Genomic DNA, 15703 nt, shown 5'->3' with positions numbered 1-15703 from the left:
AGATTGCGTATGACTTGGGAAGACCAAAAATGACCCAAAATGTACAGTACATAATTAATCTTATGTAATGAAAGGGTTAACAAGTGTAGGAAGGAATGGCAGATGTTGGTTTACACCTAAGATAGACACAAAATGCTGGAGAAACTCAGCGGGACAGGCAGCATTTCTGGAGAGAAGGAATGAGTGACGTTTTGGGTCGACTCGAATAATCACCCATTCCCTCTCTCCAGCGATGCTGCCTGTCCCATTTTGTGTCTATCTTAGGTGTAAACCAACATCCAGCATTTTGTGTCTATTGAAAGGGTTAGCATGTCAAGTCAAGTCAAGTTTATTCGTCACATACACATACGAGATGTGCAGTGAAATGAAACGTGGCAATGCTCGCGGACTTTGTGCAAAAAGACAAACAAACAAACAACCAAACAAACTACAAACAGAATGTAACAGAATCACATGTTCCACCATCAGTAAGCGGGGAGTAATGTGTGACTTTTGCAGAGAATGGAGGGATATGGATTATGTGCAGGCAGATGAGAGTTGGTCTTGGCATCATGTTTGGTGCTGACATTGTGGGCACAGCAGCCTGTTCTTGTGCTGTACTGTTCTAAGTTTTATGTATGTTTGAGAATTTACCACGGAGAAGTACAAACACAATTTTTGGTGCACACACCTAAATTCCTTTCTTGAATTACAAAGTAGAAAATCTATCCACCATTGTACCATTGTATTCAACAGAGTTTTTTTAATCACGCATTTGAATTTTGCTAGAGTAACAATGCAATTTTCAGTATTACAGTTTTTGAGGACTTCCATCAAGGAAAGAAATTGGATATTCATATTTGGATATTGATTGCAAGGTATAATTGTACTTTTTTTTTCTATATAGGAGATAAGTACACTTTTAAAGGAAAATATTGACTTAAGGATCAAGCAATATCTTGAAGCAAGAAAACAACATCGGAACGCACAAACTAAATCAAACAAAGAACTTACACCTAATAACCCGCTTTGCTTAAAAGGTAAAATAAAATCTATATGTGTTCATTAATGAAAGTAAAATGAAAGTAAAATGCTTGGGTAAAGGAAGCTATTGTCAAATCATAGATCTGTGTTGAATTATGTTGTGTATTGTGTTCTTTTTTAATTATAACGCTGCATGGTGTGAGGAGGATGCTAGGAGACTGCAAGGTGACTTGGATAGGCTGGGTGAGTGGGCAAATGTTTGGCAGATGCAGTATAATGTGGATAAATGTGAGGTTATCCATTTTGGTGGCAAAAACAGGAAAGCAGACTAATATCTAAATGGTGGCCGATTAGGAAAAGGGGAGATTCAGCGAGACCTGGGTGTCATGGTACACCAGTCATTGAAAGTAGGCATGCAGGTGCAGCAGGCAGTGAAGAAAGCGAATGGTATGTTAGCTTTCATAGCAAAAGGATTTGAGTATAGGAGCAGGGAGGTTCTATTGCAGTTGTACAGGGTCTTGGTGAGACCACACCTGGAGTATTGCGTACAGTTTTGGTCTCCAAATCTGGTGAGGGTTGGAGAGAGAGGGAAAGCAAGGGTTACTTGAAGTGAGAGAAATAATTTCATACCACTGGAGTGTAAGTTGCCCAAGCAAATAGGTGCTGTTCCTCCAATTTGCGTTGGGCCTCACTCTGACAGTGGAGGAGGCCCACAAGGGAAAGGTTAATGTGGGAATGGGAGGGGTAGTTAAAGTGTTTAGCACCTGAACCTGAAGAGTGAGATGGGAGGATGTATAATCAAGGTAGCGTTGGTGGGTTTTTGGGCTGTAATGTTGTTTTGACAAAAATGGAGACAGAGCTCTGAGATAGGAATACACGGAAAGCATTGGAAGCAAACCAAATGAAGCAAGAGGGGCGATTAACTATACTTTATTATACAGTAAATGCAAAGATTTATCAAAGTTCACATCAAATATTTTTCTAAATATATTAAGGGATATGGGCCAAACGCAGGCAGGGGGAACTAGTATAGATGGAGCATTTTGGTCGGCATGGACAAGTTGGGCTGAAGGGCCTGTTTCCATGCTGAATAACACAATCACATTGAGCCATGATAATGGGGCAAGCCAATTTAATGATTGAATGATTGATTGATTCAAAATGTAGCATTTAAGAGGCTCAATAGTTCTCCAAAGGGGTTAAGGGGCTTTGAATGGTCATTTCATGTTCCTTTGTTGATGATCTTTCTGCGATGTGGCTAACCACCACATTCATATTGTGATTGAGTGTGGTTACTTTGTGTGTCTGTCTGTGGTGGTTCCACAGCCTCCTTCTGTGAATATAATTTTATGTGGACCCACCCAGTGACGGCTGAGCTTTAAAAGATGTATTTTCAGTGGAACAAAGTTCGAATAGATTCATAACAGGGCAAGGAATTTGTCCTCTCAGATAACCTCGCAGGTGATGAAGACTGTCTTATCGACAATAGACGTATAATCAGCAGTTCCCAGTTTGCAGTGCTGGTTTTCTGGTAAAGTTTATTGCTTTGATAAATGTTCGGCAGCGGTTTCTTCAAATTACTGCTAATCTTCCATTCACATGGAATCTGAATGTTTGTATTGTAGAGTCAATGTCTCTATCTCATCGTGAATTCAGTTTATTAGTTCTCAATCTCTCAAGAAAGATAATTTTGAAATGGTGGGGCGATCTATCTAATTAATGTGTGGGTACATCATTCACTTATCATGTTTCCGAGTGTCAGCCTTTGCTCAGTTTATAACACTCTTGTCTCTGAGTTGGAGGAATGCAGGTTCCAAACTTCGGAGACTAAGTCTAGGCTGGTATTCTCGTACTACATTAGCAGACTGTTGGATGAGATATTCAACCTGGGCCCCAATGCCCTTTCAGGTGAACGTAGATTCAGGAACAACTTCTTCCCTCCTGTTATTACACGGCAGGTCCACAATCAATAAAATTAATCAGCAGGACAGTAAAACTAGTTTGAGAACTAGGGTTGGGGAGGAATGGAGAGAGGGGGATAGCTAGGGTTACTTAAAGTTAGAGAAATCATTTCACACCACTGGGGTGTAAGTTGCCCAAGCGATATATGAAATGCTGTTCCTCCAATTTGTGTTGGCCTCACTCACTCTGACAGTGGAGGAGTCCCACGACCGAATGGTTAATGTGGGAATGGGGAGTGTTCAGCACTTGTACTTGAAGAACGGCCTGAAAAGTGTGATTGGAGGATGTTCTGGCACCATTGATTCCAGAGCCTTGCTATATTATCCATTTTGCCAGACCAACAGAGGTCACAGCTTGGGCGAGAGGGAGGGGGGGCGCTAAGATACCGGCCCACTATGTTGGCCTCTGCAGTCGGTTATGGGAATGGATCTGCTGAGGCCACAGAGGGCAAATTCGACCTGCCGATCGGCGCAAATGTCCTGATGAGGTTGAGATCACTCGCCTCACCCGGCCTAGGCACCACATTTTTGTGGAGACTTCTGAGGAGGTGGGGGGGGGGGGGGGTTGTCCGGAATAAAGAGGGGGCTAGACCACCAGTTGCCAGAAAATCGGTGGTGGACATGTACTGAATAGTCCTATCATAAGCAAAGGCTGTAGGGGCAATCTCCCACCCTATGTCATTGCAGCCTTTGCACTTTTTTCATCTGCAGTTTCTCTGTAACTAATGCTATCACTCTACAACACTATATTCTGCACTGGTATTCTTCTCTTTGCACTGCCTGTTGGACGTGTACAATTTGATTGTAATCGTGTATGGAAGAAGCATTACCCATTCCTTCTCTCCAGAGACGCTGCCTGTCCCACTGAGTTACTCTGCCATTTTGTGTCTATCTAAAGTGTAATTTCAGTGGATAGGTTTTCCTTGTATCTCGGTACACATGATGATAATAATAAGCCAATACTAATAAAAAGTCTCTGCCACTATTTCAAAGTTGGAGTCACACCTGGTATCTCAACTAATCTATATCACTCAATCAATATCTTTAAAACAGATTGTTAGTTTACATGTTGCCGTTTCTACAGAACTTGGCAGTACCCAAATTGACGGCAACATATCCTACAGTACAACAGCGACCACATAAATAAAGTACTTTGTTTAAGAAGGAACTGCCGATGCTGGAAAAATCGAAGGTAAATAAAAATGCTGGAGAAACTCAGCGAGTGAGGCAGCATCTATGGAGCGAAGGAATAGGTGACATTTCAGGTCTGAAGAAGGCTCTCGACCGGAAACGTCACCTATTCCTTCGCTCCATAGATGCTGCCTCACCCGCTTAGTTTCTCCAGCATTTTTATATACATAAAGTACTTTATTAACTTTGGGGTACTTTGGTATCTTACATTTGTGGAATGTGCTGCTTAAATGGAAGTATTTCGTTCTCATGCCTTGTTGTTCATGCTAAAGCCAAGTCAGAAGCAGTCTTGGTCATGCCAGCTGAGAGCATCTTTTAAAAAGTTTAGAATTTATTCTAAAATATTAATACATGGTGAATTTTCACACAAGTGCAACCTGTAGTCAATGCCTCTAGTGTTTGGTTTGCATGCCAAACTACGGCACAGCTTGGAGAGCTGCTGGCTCATCGCGACAGAGACCCAGATTCAATCCTGACCTTGTGTGTGGAGTTTGCACCTTGTCCTGTGACCACGTGGGTTTGCTCCAGTGTCTTCCCACATCGCAAGGACATGTAGGTTTGTAGGCTAATTGGCCTTCAGTGCGTAGGGAGTGGATGTGCGTTAACATGGAACCAGTGTGATCGGGTGATCGATGGTCGGCGTGGACTCGGTGGGGCCGGGGACCTGATTCTCCACGCCATATCTCCCTGAAGTGTGGGGAATCTGTGGATTCTTACCTCAAGGGCTGTGGAGGCCGAGTCTGGGGATATGGGAGAGAAGACAGGCTCTTAAAACGGGGTAGTCTGGGATATGGGGAGAATCAGCCACGGGGTACTGATTGGGGATGATCAGCCATGATCACATTGAATGGTGGTGCTGGCTCGAAGGGCCAAATGGCCTACTCCTGCACCTATTATCTATAAACAAAATATGCTGCAGAAACCCAATTTGCAGCTATTGTCTTCAATCTCTGCTACTTTCATTATTCCTAGGAACAATACTTCCTGTATCTATCCAACGCACCATCCTCCCTGATTTGTATATCTTAACCCTGAACTGAATGTACACAAAGCATGCGATTCTCAACTAAATTTCATTTTAAAACCTCTTTTCCCCCTCTTATATTGTTCGTCTGCATCTCTTGAGCTCTTCCCCTGCTAGTAACCTTTTGCCTTGTTGTAAAACTCATCTGTCGCACTGCCCTGCGTGTCTGCCTCTCGTCTGATGATGTTGTTGAACTAAGATCATCCAGAACTCTGCCACCAGTAGTCCAATTCCCATAACATTGCACTTTCCCAGCACCCAATGCTCGCTCTGAACTGGCAATGGCTCGCTCTCAATGTTCTCAATCTTGTGTCCAAATCCCTCGGCGACTTGTCCCTTTCAGTGACCTCCTCCAGTCCAATTACCCTCAACATTCCTCCAATTCCTGCATGTCCTAGAATTACTTTGTTGCGCTGTTTGCAGCAGTGCCTTAAGCTGCTTCGGTAGTAAGATTTGGCATTCCTCTCTGGCTCTCTCCCCTTCGCTGAATCTCTCCAGCCCTCTCCCCCTCCCTGAACCTCTCTGTCTCTCTCTCCCCCTTCCTCAATCTCACAAACTCTTTAGCTCTCCCTAAATCTCTCTGGCTCTCTCCCCCTCCCTGAATCTCTCTAACTTTCTCCCCCACCCGACCTCTCTGGCCCTCTCCCTCTTAATGGACCTTTCCAGCTCTGGTTCTCCCCCCCGCTCCCTAAATCCCTCTGGTTCTCTTTCCCTTCCTAGACTCCCCCTACCATAAGCCTCCCTAGCTCTGGTCTCCTCCCTGAATGTTTCTTGCTCTGGCTCTCTCCCCCTCCCCAAATCTCTCTGGCACTCTTCGTCTCCCACCCCCTGCTTAGATTACCAATACCAAGCTCTCTTTTAAAGCCCATTAATGCGGCTTAATCGCATTTAGTCGTAAACACCCCTGGGACAGTTTTGTTATGTAATTTAAATGTTGCGTGTTGGTGCCAACCTGAAAAGCAATTCAATCATTTTTTATTTTGCTCGATACTTGAATGCAGTTGGGTGTTTTGTGTGGTATTGTTCCCTTTGAGGATTGCAAAATTGCAGAGGAAAAAAAGCAATTAAAGTAAGCAATAATCGCCTCTTCTTTAATGGAATTTTTGTGGCGTGTTCTATCCACCCACGCAGACTTATTGCAGATCGTGAATGGACATGTGTGATCCACTTTTTTAAATTGCAGTGTCTGTTCGGACATGACTGATCTCCCAGCAGGTCCAAAATGCAACAGGAACATAACATCGCTGAGGTGAATATCATCATGTGTGCTGCCCTGTAGGAAGCCTTGGCAGTCCGTGAGATCAGAGTGCAGTGCATACTTTGTGGTTTCCTTTCCATGAGGTTGTTGATGCTGATGAATCCATAGGTGTGCCATGGTTCCCGTCTTTGACAATGACGACACTGACAATGCACCTGGTCTCAAATTAGTCTTTGATGTTTATATGTCAACAGTTCCCCGATGCAAATACCTAAAGTCTACCTTTGTGTCAGCTATTAAATTACTGCTGAGTTTCACAAAGTGCTTGGTTAATTAGATTGTGTGTAATCCTACAGATGTTACAGGTCCATGATGTGCAGGTTATGTTCTTTTGTTCTTTTTTTATTTACTTACTTGACACTCTAATAACCAGAAATAACTAGTAAGGCTTCCGTCAAGTAACACTCCCTGCCCAAGAATGTTTGGCGACTTGCATGGATAGGACAGGTTTGGAGGGATATGGACCAAATGCAGGCGGGTGGTGTAGATGTGGTATGTCAGCCGGTGTGGGCAAGTTGGGCTGAAGGGCCTGTTTCCATGCTGTAAGGCTCTCTATGACTCTCCCTCTCTCTCCCCCCTCCCTCTCCCTCTCATAGAAACATGGAAACATAGAAAATAGGTGCAGGAGTAGGCCATTCGGCCCTTCGAGCCTGCCACCATTCAATATGATCATGGCTGATCATCCAACTCAGTATCCTGTACCTGCCTTCTCTCCATACCCCCTGATCCGGTAGGCGGCGCGGCTCTGACCAGCAGCGGCCTCTGCAGTCTGTCCGCGTTTTTATTATTTTCTGTCTGTGTTTTAATGTAGTTTTTGTTATTTTTTTGTTGGGGTGGGTGTGTGAGGGGGTGGGGTGGGAAACTTTTTAAATCTCTCCCTGCACTGGAGACCCGACCTTTCTCTCGTCGGGTTCCGTTGTCGTTGAGGCCGCAACGAGGAGCGGCCTCCAACAGGAAGAAGCCGGGGACTCAGGTGCCGACTCACCGTTGCCGTCGCGGAGCTGGCCGAGTCCGGAGCGGGTGGAGCGGTGGAGGAGCGCTGCTGCTGCTGCTGCTGCTGCTGCTGCTGCTGCGATGCCGCTGCTGAGTCGGGGGCTGCTGCTGCGGGTCTGCGGACAGCGGCGTCGGGAGCCCGCGGATCCCTGGAGAGAGACCGCTTTTCGGGGCTCCTGCAACGGAGAATTCTCCCGCCCGAGTTGCGGGGTCGAAGAGCTCCTGGAGCGGGGCCTACATCACTGCCCCGCGCGGCTGGAATGGCCGCGGACTCTGCGAGCGCACACCGGGGGCTCCAACACCAAGACCCGGTGTGCGACCTCGCACCACCCGGCGTGGCTTCAATGGCCGCGGGACAATCGCCATCGCCAGCCGGGGGCTTTGACTTTGACTCTGACATCGGGGGGGGGGGGAGTGCAGTGGAGAGATAAGTCTTTTTTTGGCCTTCCATCACAGCTATGTGATGGATGTTTATGTAAAATTGTAATTATGTTGTGTCTGGGTCTATTTGTGTGTAATGTATGGCTGCAGAAACGGCATTTCGTTTGGACCTCTAGGGGTCCAAATGACAATTAAATTGACTCTTGACTTGACTCTTGATCCCTTTAGCCACAAGGGCCACATCTAACTCCCTCTTAAATATAGCTAATGAACTGGCCTCAACTACCTTCTGTGGCAGAGAATTCCACAGATTCACCACTCTCTGTATAAAAAATGTTTTCCTCATCTCAGTCCTAAAAGATTTCCCCCTTATCCTTAAACTGTGACCTCTTGTTCTGGACTTCCCCAACATCGGGAACAATCTTCCTGCATCTAGCCTGTCCCTTAAGAATTTTGTAAGTTTCTATAAGATCCTTCCTCAATCTTCTAAATTCTAGCAAGTACAAGCCGAGTCTATCCAGCCTTTCTTCATATGAAAGTCCTGCCATCCCAAGAATCAGTCTGGTGAACCTTCTCTGTACTCCCTCTATGGCAAGAATGTCTTTCCTCAGATTAGGAGACCAAACTATACGCAATACTGCAGGTGTGGTCTCACCAAGACCCTATACAACTCTCTTCCTCCCTCTCCTCTCTCCCCCCTCCCTCTCCTCTCCCCCCCCTCCCCTCTCCTCTCTCCCCCCCCCTCCTCTCTCCCCCCTTCCTCTCCCCCCCCCCCCCCCCCTCTCTCTCCCCCCCCTTCTCCCCTCTCTCCCCCCTCCCCCTCCCCCCCCCCCTCCTCTCTCTCCCCCCCTCCTCTCTCCCCCTCCTCTCTCCCCCCTCTCTCTCTCCCCCCCCTCCTCCTCTCCCCCCCCCTCCTCTCCCCCCCCCTCCCCCTCTCTCCCCCCTCCTCTCTCCCCCCTCCTCTCTCCTCCTCTCCCTCCCCCCTCCTCTCTCCCCCCTCCTCTCTCCCCCCTCTCTCTCCCCCCCTCCCTCTCCCCCCTCCTCCTCTCTCCTCCTCTCTGCCCCTTCCTCGTTCTCTCTCCCCCCCTCCTCTCTCCCCCCCTCCTCTCTCCCCCCCTCCTCTCTCCCCTCCCCTCCTCCCCCCTCCTCTCTCTGCCCCCCTCCTCTCTCTCCCCTCACCATCCTGTCAGTTTGTATATTTCTTCATTCAACTGCATTTATAGTTCAGGTGAGTGAAGCAGATGTCTGTGAAGACCCGTGTCAAATAAGGCTGTGTCTTTGCCCCGATACTTAAAGTTTCTCTTTACAATGTTGCACCACATGTTCAGCAAACCTCTCGTGGGAGTAGAGCTAATTGATTGATAGAAAGATGCAGCGAGGAAATTAGCCCTCCAGCCCACCTTTGACCATCGATCACACTAGTTGTATGTTATCTCTTTTCTCATCCACTCCCGACACATCAGGGACGGTTTGCACAGGCCAATTAACCTACAAACCAGCATGTCTTTGGGATGAGGAACGAAACCAGAGCAAATGGAGGAAGCCCACGAGGTCACAGGGATAACATGACAAACTCCACATAAACAGCGCGTGAGGACAGGATCTAACCCGGGTCTCTGGTGCTGAGAGGCAGCAGTCCCATCCAGCTGCGCCACTGTGCTGCGAAAATGTTGAATCTGTGGCAATTAGATTTCAGCACCATTGACAACCAAATATCAATAGATTGCCCTAGTGACAGAGAAAAAAAATTCAGGGATGTGCTCAAAGTTTTCTGGAAAAAATGCGAGTTGTGAGTTTATGATTACTTAAAATGGAGACGGGGCATTTGGTGTTAAGTACAGTAAACCGTCATTTTTACGGACCTCTTTATAACGGATCTCAGTTATAGCGGACATACCGATCGATGGCTTCCTCAGCCTCGCCTACTGCCACCACCGCCGGTCCACATGGCATCCTCAGCCACACCGTCCACTCCTGGCCCTTGCAGCAACCCAGTGCAGACAGCCGACATTCAGCCACTGGCACTTCACCCTGCTTGCTCTGTTATCTAAACGTGTTCTGTCTCTGCTCCCCTCCATCCCCACTATACGTGCCTCTTTGTCCCCTGCAATCCCCATTCGTGCTCCACCCCTCATACATCACTCCCTCACTCATCAATCACTCTCACATTCCTCCACAAACCCATTAATGCACGCCTCCTCATTCCCACAAACCTCCCCCCCCCCCCCCCCCCCTAACCCCCCCCCCCCCCCCCCCCCCCACCACCACCATGTGAGGAACAGAATTATGAAACGTTTCAGGTTAAAATTATTTTAGAATGTAATATAGATCGATTCCATTGTGAAGATAGACACAAAATGCTGGAGTAACTCAGTAACTCAGTGGGACAGGCACCATCTCTGGAGAGAAGGAATGGGTGACACCCATTTCAGGTCGACACCCTTCCTCAGACGTCAACGGTTCCTTCTCTCCAGAGATGCTGCTTGTCCCACTGAGTTACCCCAGCATTTTGGTGTCTACGATGTACAGTAGAATCTGCAGTATTCTGCTCTATTCTATTCTACGCGATTGATGTTTACTTTTGTCAGATAATTGCTAATTCCGCTAGGAGTAGCTGATTAATTTTCAGTGCTTGGTTATATTTATGTAAGAACGCAGAACAATACAGCCGGCCGGGGAACAGGTCCTTCAGCCCACAATGTCGGTGCCAAACATGATGTCAAGACCAGCCCTTCCCGACCTGCACGTAATCCATTCCCTCCATATCCATGTGCCCAAGAGTTGCAGTCATTTGTGGAGTACTTTAATGTGACAGACTGAGGATACTGAGGATAGTAGGAGTAACGCAGTGAATCAGGCAGCATCGCTGGAGAAAAAGAATAGGTGATGTTTTGGGTCGACATCCTTCTTCAAACATAAATGTCCTCCTTTTGAAATCTAGAAGTAGAAAGATAAAACTTTGCTGCAATAATTCTAACAGAAAAGCCGGTTTTGAGTAGATAATTGATATTGATGATACATCGCTGTCGAATTCCCTTGTACTTTAAGCCTTTTCTCATGGTGTGCGATAGACGTGACTACTGTTAGTCAGACTGTAGTAAGATCTAACAGTGCCACGGGGCTTTTAAGCCACACTCTCAGCATTCACTGCTACTTGAGCTGCTTTTACTGCTCCTCACTTTGTAAGCATAAACAAAGAAATAGAAAGTTACCTTAGCATTAGTCATTCGTTTTCTACAGGTTTTCCTGTAATCTTGTACCACTTTGATTCTCTCTGTGGCATGACCTGAGACAACCTGTGGATGATATTACCAGTACCAATGCTTCAGAAGAGAATTGGCGAATGAGGAACTAAGGGTAACCACATAACGACTGGGGTTGTATTAGCTGGAATTTTTTAGAAGGATGAGGGCATCTTATAGAAACATATAAAATTCTTAGAGGATTGGACAATGCAGATGCAGGAAAAATGTTCCCGATGTTGGGGGAGTCCAGAACCAGGGGTCACACAGTTTAAGAATAAGGGGTAGGCCATTTAGGACTGAGATGAGGGAAAACTATTTCACCCAGAGAGTTGTGAATCTGTGGAATTCTCTGCCACAGAAGGCAGTGGAGGCCAATTCACTGGATTAGTTTAGTTTAGAGACACAGGGCGGAAACAGGCCCTTCGGCCCACCGGGTCCGCGCTGACCAGCGATCCCCACACATTAACATCATCCTACGCCTACTAGGGACAATTTTTACATTCACCAAGCCAATTAACCTACAAACCTGTACGTGTTTGGAGTGTGGGAAGAAACCGAGAAAACACACGCAGGTCACGGGGAGAACGTACAAACTGCGTACAGACAGAACCTGTAGTCTGGATCGAACCCGGGTCTCCGGCGCTGCATTCGCTGTAAGGCAGCAACTCTACCGCTGCGCCACCGTGAGATTTCGCTCTCTGGGCTAAGGGAATCAAGGTATATGGGGAAAAATCCAGAACAGGGTACTGATTTTGGATGATCAGCATGATCGTATTGGACGGCACAGAACGTTGGATGGCACTCGTTGGAGTTTAGAAGATTGAGGGGGACCTCATTGAAACTTGCTGGATAAGTAAAAGCCTGTAAAGAGTGGATGTGGAGAGGATGTTTTCACTACTGGGCGAATCTATGACTGGAGGCCTTAGTCTCAGAATAAAAGGACGTACCCTTAGAAATTAGATGAGCGGGAATTTTCTTTAGTCAGAGGGTGGTGAATCCATTGCCATAGACGGTTGTGGAGGCCAAGTCAATTGATATTTTTAAGGCGAAGATTGTCTGATTCTTGATTAGTACGGGTGTCAGGAATATGGGGAGAAGGCAAAGAAGAATGGGGTTAAGAGGGAAAGGTAGATCAGCCATGGCGGAGTAGACTCCGTGGGCCGAATAGCCTAACACTGCCCTTAGAACTTATGAACTTATGAGAGTTCTGTTTGAAATCACATGCAACAGATTAGTATCCATAATATTCTGACTATATTCTTGCAGTAGGACTTTAAGTATGCTTGTGTGGAGCTGCAGTATAGCAAAGGTTAAGATAGCATGCAACTAACATGTAGATTTCCATTTGTGATTTTAAGAACGTATTGTTATTGGTGATGTGGAATTAAAGAGTATGCAAGGTTTCAATCGGTCAAATCTGTATAGAAGTTGACACTTCCAAGCAGACGTTTAGAGCATTGCGGTAACTAGAAATGTGCTGCTCTCCTTGTGCACAAGTAGATAAAGTCTGTCTGGGAAATGAATGCAAGTTATCAGAGTCCAGTTGATCCGCGACAACACATGGACAATAGCAAAAGGCACGATACAAAGTGCTGGAGTGCCTCAGCGTGTCAGACAGCATGTTTAGTGGGAGTGGACTGACGGATTTTCAGTCAGTTGAGAAATCCCCAGTTCCCTTCCATATGTGCCCCTTCCCAATATTGAAACTACAGTGAACTTTATTCACGTGTAGGAAGGAAACGCAGATGCTGGTTTACGCCAAAGATAGACACAAAATGCTGGAGTAACTCAAGTGGGACAGGCAGCATCTCTGGGGAGACGGAATAGGTGACGTTTCTGGTCGAGACCCTTCTTCAGACTTCTCAACCTGAAACGTCAACTATTCCTTTTCTCCAGAGATTCTGCCTGACCCGTTGAGTTACTCCAGTATTTTGTGAACTTTATTCACCTTGTTAGTGTCCCAAAGTTAACCCTCGAGCCAAAAGACACTTTTACAGGTGCTGGTATTTGGAATGTAAGTAATGAGATTATAATTTCAAGTATGCAAATTAGATTGCCATTATTGGCATGCATTTATTACCATTACTCGCATGCTCAGGAAAGCATTACAGGTCCAACACATCACACACCACTAGATTAACAAACAGTTTCTACCCCAAGGCCACCACCACTCTGAACTCTGCACCAAATACAACCCCCCCCCCTCCCATAGCCAATATTTTGTACTATAACACTATACTGTGAAATATTGCACATTCAGACACTTGACTTGACATTTTTCTTGCCGTTTTTGCTGTTTTTATTGTCGTTATTATTTATCTGATACGTTGGAGCTCCGCCCGGCCATTGCACTTGAAATTTCGTTGTATTTATTTACAATAACAAAGATTATTATTATTATTATTATTATCATGTGCACCGAGATACAGTGAAAAGTGTTTGTCTGTTTGCTATCCAGTCAGATCAGAAAATACCGTACAGGAATACAATCAAGCCAAACACTGTGCAAGCACAACAGGTAATGCAATGAGAAAAATGCAAGAGTGAAGAATATAGTTTCTCCAGAGGAAAAGTGCACTATCCGAAATGAGGGAGGTTTGAAAATCGGGACTTGTACCCTAGCTTATGGTAGAGTAGAAAGTAAACTGAAATGAAATGAAGCAAATTAAATCCTGTATGATTCCTAAATTTAAAAAAAAGTTCATACTATGAGCCCATAGAGGTGGGCTGTAGAGGCTTTGCAGGGCGCTCACTCAACCTGTTGGGCATTAAGGGGCTGGCAAAGAAGAGGGCCATTCCATCCGCAAGCGAAGCCCCAGAGAAAGCCACTAGGTGGCTTTGGATTAAGAGGGCTGATCCGTGGGCGGTTGCTGCTGGGACGCAAGTCGGGGCTTGATCAACCCCGGCTGGGTCGCCTGGGCGAGGGTGTCTGATGTTGTGAGACCCGAAACACCTGATGACCCCAGATCACTTCATTGAGGATGTGTCCCAGCGCATCTTCAAGATGTATCTTTCACACATAGATTCCGTTTTGGTTATAATAGAGGAAATTTATTTTTAAAAAGTCTTCTAGTTATTTGACATCTTGACAATAGTGTTGTAATTAACACTAACGTTATCTCCATTTGGAGCTTCTTAGTGCATTCTTAAATATGACACTCGGCATTTCTGACCAAGAATAATAAAGTTCAGATGAAAGAATGTACTTGAGGTTTAAATAATCTGATGAATTGAGTTGATGTTACAAAATTTAGGGATTGCCAAGTGCTTTTTTTATGCATAGACAATGCACAGTTTATTATTGAAATATTTATTTTATTGTAATAAGCTAAATGATTGTAATCTATATTTAAGGATTTGTGCATTAAAACACCCAAATAGAAATCTAGGCTAAACACTTAAATATCACGAATTTCAACATAACGAACTTGATATGCTGTTTATGACAATATGTCAACCATGGTTCCATTGGAAAGTTAGCGCGTCAGCATTAAAAAGAGGGCAGAAGTTCTCCTTGTTCTGACCAACAATTGGCCTTGTATAGCAGGGAACAGATTCATTGGTCATTTGCTGCTTTTAGAATCTTTTTGTGATTTAATTCGTTAGTTTGGTTTAGTTTCGAGGTACACCGAGTCCACACCGACCAGCGATCCCTGCAAACACTATCCTACACACACTAGGGACAATTTACATTTATTTATACCAAGCCAATTAACCTACAAGCCTATAGGTCTTTGGAGTGTGGGAGGAAACCGAAGATCTCGGAGAAAACCCATGCAGGTCAGGGGTAGAACATACAAACTCCGTACAGACAAGCATCCGTAGTCAGAATTGAGCCCGCTGCTCTACCGCTGCTCCACTGTGCTGTCCCAAAGTTGTCATGTTTGCATAAGTGGCAACGGTGATTGTGCTTCAAAAGTAATACATTGGATGATCTAGAAACAAGGAAGCTGCAGATGCTGGTTACAAAAGAAGGCACAAATTTCCGGAGTAACTCAGTGGGTCTGGCAGCATCTCTGGAGAACATGGATGGGTGACATTTCGGGTTGAGTCCTTGGTCCCGTCACGAAACGCCACCTATCCAAGTTCTGATGCTGCCTGATCCACTGAGTTACTCCAGCACTTTTTGTCGTCTTTCACATTGAATGATTGAATTGTTGCTTCCTTTTCCTTTCTGTCTTTTGCTGATGTTGATTTGTTCCTTTATCTTTCCCTCATTCCTTTCTGTTTTAGAGTCATTTCAATTTTCCGTGCAAACAACCTCTCTGATCTCCCGGTTGCCAAGCACTTTAATTCCCCTTCCCATTCCCACACTGACCTTTCCTTCCTAGGCCTTCTCCATTGTCAGAGTGAGGCCAAACGCAAATTGGAACAGCATTTCATATTTTGCTTGGACAGCTTACAACCCAGTGGTATGAACATTGATTTCTCTAGCTTCAAGTAACCCTTGCGTTCCTTCTCTCTCCGTCCCTCACCCACCCAAGTCGTACCAGCTTCAGTCATGTTGTTTAAGAAGGAACTACAGATGCTGGAAAATCGAAGGTAGACAAAAATGCTGGAGAAACTCAGCGGGTGAGGCAGCATCTATGGAGCAAATGAAATAGGCAACGTATCGGGCCGAAACCCTTCTCAAGACCAAAGTCGTCTTGTTGAGTCTCATTATCTATACTTGTTCTCACCTAGCACA

The 15703-nt window shown here is 45.6% G+C and overlaps 1 protein-coding gene across 4 annotated transcripts in view; it reads left to right on the top strand.

Moving 5' to 3' along the window:
- Positions 1-15703, top strand: part of slx4ip (SLX4 interacting protein) — a 97144-nt gene that overhangs the window by 29095 nt on the left and 52346 nt on the right. For all 4 annotated transcript variants that reach the window (XM_055638927.1, XM_055638928.1, XM_055638930.1 and 1 more), the window contains one exon: positions 887-1019. In XM_055638927.1, coding sequence (XP_055494902.1) covers positions 887-1019 — 133 coding nt within the window. The remainder of the gene's footprint in view (positions 1-886; positions 1020-15703) is intronic.

The sequence above is a fragment of the Leucoraja erinacea genome, chromosome 8 (genome assembly GCF_028641065.1).
Source record: "Leucoraja erinacea ecotype New England chromosome 8, Leri_hhj_1, whole genome shotgun sequence".
NCBI lineage: Eukaryota > Metazoa > Chordata > Chondrichthyes > Rajiformes > Rajidae > Leucoraja > Leucoraja erinaceus.
The sequence above is the reverse complement of the archived record's forward strand: the minus strand, read 5'-3'. Positions and strand labels throughout refer to the sequence as shown.